Source organism: Notothenia coriiceps, unplaced genomic scaffold (genome assembly GCF_000735185.1).
Source record: "Notothenia coriiceps isolate Sejong01 unplaced genomic scaffold, NC01 NC01_scaffold00016686, whole genome shotgun sequence".
In the NCBI taxonomy this organism is placed as follows: Eukaryota; Metazoa; Chordata; class Actinopteri; order Perciformes; family Nototheniidae; genus Notothenia; species Notothenia coriiceps.
In genome coordinates, this window is record NW_011349387.1 from 47,835 (window position 1) to 52,442 (window position 4,608).

General features: G+C 42.7%; 1 protein-coding gene across 1 annotated transcript in view; it reads right to left on the reverse strand.

Annotated features, from left to right (window-relative positions):
- Positions 1-541: 541 nt before the first annotated feature.
- Positions 542-4,608, reverse strand: part of LOC104949678 (ralA-binding protein 1-like) — an 8,332-nt gene continuing 4,265 nt past the window's right edge. Inside the window, exons 2-3 of the mRNA XM_010776073.1 lie at positions 2,172-2,660; positions 542-825 (exon numbers count right to left, since the gene is read on the reverse strand). Coding sequence (XP_010774375.1) covers positions 542-825; positions 2,172-2,598 — 711 coding nt within the window. The 5' untranslated portion in view covers positions 2,599-2,660. The remainder of the gene's footprint in view (positions 826-2,171; positions 2,661-4,608) is intronic.

Sequence of the window (4,608 nt, forward strand, 5' to 3'; positions counted from 1 at the left end):
GTGTCCACGTCGCTGGGTTTAAAAACTTAGTAAAATACAAACCTTCAAAATAAAAACACCAGGAATGTGCATATTCAGTGAAGCAATGCAGTGGATCCCTAAAATATAATAGTAGTCGGTTGCAAAAAGCATAATTTTAACAACAATAAAAAAAACTTAATCTCATCCTGTTAGTTACAGGTGCTGGTAAATGTAGTTTTATTGTCAAATGTAGTACCCCCCTACGATGTTTAATTAATATAACAAAGAAACCAGCTTTAAAGTTAGTCAGAATCAAGAGCATATATCATAAAACATTTTTAAATTGAAATGAAATCGCTGCCAATGAAATGAGGTGGTTTTAATCTGTGAAATGAATAAACCCACGTAGCGTTAATATACTGTTCCGGGTATGGTGAAATGTCCGACTTAATATCAAATCAGCACAAGAGGAATTCAAGATAAATACACAAGTAGATAATAAAAAGGTTTGTTTGTCAGTGTTTCAAAAAAGGCTGTTTAGAAAGAGTGGGACAGGAAGTGATGTCATCGTGCCTACCAGCTAATTTGGCTTCACAGCTTTACGGTCAGTGAGGATGGCTTTGCTGATTTTTCTGGCAGACTCTTTCTCTCTTGGTCCAAAGTTTGGTACAAAGGTCACTGTGAAGGTCATAGGAAGAGGGAACAGGTTTGAAGGAAAGGTCATTTTAGAGTCTGTGACGATCAGAGGTTCGTCTCGTCCCAGGTCGGGTCGTCCATGCTCTTCAGGACTCTCCGCACGACTTTCTCCAGCTCCTTCCTCGCTCGCTGCTCCTCCTCCAGCGTCCTCTTCATCCTCTTGTTGTCCTGCAGGAGGGAGACAGAAAATGAGTAAATATTTAAGGCTATTTCTTTGGCATCAATAGTAACTTGTAGCATCTATTTATGAACACACAGTTAAATCCAAATGTTTGTAGTTTTGTATATTTAAATGTTGAAGTCCGTCAAATGTGTAAATATGAACAATGACATTTAATTTGATTATTGCAGTGCATTGTCATTGCTGCTACCTCTGCTTTAATTGAATTGTGTCTATTTGTACGGCCCGTCCACACAGCAGCTTTAAAAAAATCTTCCAACGCTTCTCTGCCCATTCACTTTGAATGGGAGTGACGTCACTTTGCCTCGCTTTTCGCCGAACTGCATTGTGGGGAAGCAAAGCGAAGATTTCCAGGATTTCCAGGATTTTCAGGATTCAAAAGTTGAGCAATGTTCAACTTTTGAAGCTGAGCTGGAAGCGTCAGCCAATCAAATCCCGTTTATGCAAATCTGACAGTACAAGCGCTAGCCAATCAAACCACGTGTAAGCTGGGAGAGACGCAGTTCATTTCTCATATTCCAAACGAGAAATTACGGTAGCAAATCACCCGGTTCTTTACGACCAGAACTATTTACCGGGATACAAACCGGAGGAACCAGGCATGGAGGGAGGTGGCAGAGACAGTGGGTGAAACTGGTAGGTTTTCGACTGTTTGAGGAGTTTATACTTCGTTTACTTCGTTTTAACATTGCTATTGCTTTGTATGTCGGAGGCGGGATATTCATGTGATTGGTTGTTGGTCGCAAAAAATCCCCAAGCTTTCAGACACGCCCACCTCCAAGATTTTCAAGATTTTTTTAACGCTGCTGTGTGGACGGGCCGTTAGTGTTTTAAGGAAAGATACTTTTGAAGAGCTTTTTTATTTTCAGTTTGTCTTAACCTCATTTCAGTGCAGTCTTTAATCTATTAAATAAAACTGAATACAACTTTTTTTTGCAAAGCTTGACTGAGTTTTAAGTTTAAATAGTCAATGACCTTCATAACTTACATTGGTTTGAATTTATTAGCAAAAATACAACAATAAAAACAAATTCTTTAATTTTTCATAGTTAGTGAACTTCCATGATAATTTGCATTTGGTTCATTGACTGTCCCCGATTACATTTCAAGAAGTCTACAAGGAAATAAATACGTAGCACATGCAGTGCCGAGAATATGGTTTAACATCATCAATGATATGTATAGATTATGTATTGATACACAATTAAGCTGCTTCTCGCCTGGTGGCATTATTAGTAAGTCTACATACTGACACACTTCTCACTTTCCCCCCCTTGGATTTAAATCCCTGAGTTATCCCTTTTTGCAAATCCACATCTCAAAGGGTGTTTACCTGAAACTCTGTAGATGCCTTCACACTTCATGCCGTAACTCTCGATGTAGTCCACACACTCTCTGAAGACGGCGGGCAGCTGGAGGCCGTCGTACAGAGCCGTCCTCTTCACGGCTTCAGCGAGAGGCGCTCCAAAGATGGGCCTGAAGGTGGGGACCTCCACCGGGACGGGCTCTGCCTCTGTTGTCGGTTTCTTCTTCTTCTTCTTCTCCTTCCATTGTTTAACCACGTCGGCTGCCGTCAGATCCTTTGATTTCTTATCTTTGGCGGCTTTGTCTTCCTTCGGCGCCCTTTCCTTCTCCTTCTCTTTCTCTTTCTCCTTTTCCTTCTCCTTCTCCTTCTCCTTCTCCTTCACCTTGAATTCCTTCTCCTTCTTCTTGGAGAAGCTGGGTTTCTTGAACACGTGGATTCCCTTGGAGCGCTTCATCTTGGACGGGCTCTCTGCTTCGTCGGCCGAACTGTCCTCCTGGAAGGCGGCGTAGCCCTCCGCTAAGAGAGTAAAGAAAGAGTGGGAAGAAACAAAAATAGGGTTAGATCTGTGAGGGGAGAAACACCCCCGTTTTCTTATCCTCCTCCTACGGTAGAACCATGATAGCAGTGAGACAGAAACAGGAAGGGAGACGAGTGAGAGAGAGAAGATAGCAAAGGAGGGGGAGAACGGGGACTTGGAAAAGAGGTCAGACACAGATTTAGCATTACTCCCACAGCACCTTTTGCCTCATCAATGTGGAAATGAACATTTGAGTTATATAAGTTCATGTTTTTTATGTAATTCAGGGTTCATACACTTTTTCCCCAATGATTTTCAATGACTTCTCCATGACCGTTACCTCATTTTTCATGACTAAAAATATGACTCTTTCTCAGCGGTACCCCTGAAACGTTTTTATTTTAAAGGTCCCATGTCATGCTTTTCCGGTTATTACCCGTCCCCTTGTGTGTTATGAAGGTTTTTCTGCATGTAAACGGTGTGCAGAGTCAAAACCCTCAAAGTACACCCTGTAGCGAGTAAAACTCTAACACAGAAAATACCTCAGCAAAACGCCTCGTTGGTGAAACGTCATCATAACGTCATCATCCATTTGATTCTAAATGGGCCAATCCGTGGAGCCGTTACGTTACGTCCGCGGAGCCGTTACGTTAAGCCCCCGCTGATTGGTCCAAATTGACCAATCCACACACACACTCAGTGCAGGCAGCCCTGCTGATTTCTGCTCCCTGCTGCAGGCTGATAACAGACAGTTGGGATCGCGGCGAAATTCTCTCTGCAGACCCATTCTCACAGCATTCTAAACCAATGTGAGTTTGGAAAATTGCACAATATTTTTCTATTCTAGTATACCTCAACAATGGAATTATGATCAGTGGAAATGGCCATGAAATGGGACCTTTAAGTTACTATTAATAATAGAATATGTACAGAAGTTTCCTGTATAGAACCATATAATTTAGTACAGCTCCATTTCTTTTTTTGTTTAACCTTGATCATGTGCTTTGAGTTGCTTAAACAGAACCATAAAACATTAGTCATGTTTTTTATGGTTGACATAAGTGNATTACTCTTTCTCAGCGGTCCCCCTGAAACGTTTTTATTTTAAAGGTCCCATGTCATGCTTTTCCGGTTATTACCCGTCCCCTTGTGTGTTATGAAGGTTGTTCTGCATGTAAACGGTCTGCAGAGTCACAAACCCTCAAAGTACACCCTGTAGCGAGTAAAACTCTAACACAGAAAAGACCTCCCCAAAACGCCTCGTTGGTGAAACGTCATCATCCATTTGATTCTTCCAGGTACGTGCTTTCGTAAGCACGTACCCGGAACCAAATCCGTGGAGCCGTTACGTTACTTCCGCGGAGCCTTTACGTTAAGCCCCCGCTGATTGGTCCAAATTGACCAATCCACGGACTTCCTCACACATACACTCAGTGTATGGGCGACTGTGGCTGTGAGGGAGTGCGGTCGTCTTTCAACCAGAAGGTTGTGGGTTCGATCCCAGCCCCTGCAGTCAACATGTCGATGTATCCTTGGGCAAGATACTTAACCCTGAGTTGCTCCCGATGGCATGGCCAACGGTGTGTGAATGTGTGTGAATGTTAGGTCCTAGAGTAAGGTACACTGCTCTGTATGAATGGGTGTGAATGGGTGAATGACATGTAGTATGTTAAAGCGCTTTGAGGGGTCTTAAAGACTGGATAAAGCGCTATATAAGTACAGTCCATTTACCATTTACTCAGTGCAGGCAGCTCTGCTGATCTCTCCTCCCTGGCTGCAGGCTGATAACAGACAGTTGGGATCGCGGCGAAATTCTCTCTGCAGACCCATTCTCACAGCGTTTATCAACCTTTTTCTTACTCAATATCAAGCCACACTTATTGTTTTTACTTCGGCTGTGACTTTGTGTGTGTTCAGGTTGAGTTTGTCTGTGTATCGCTAAACAGG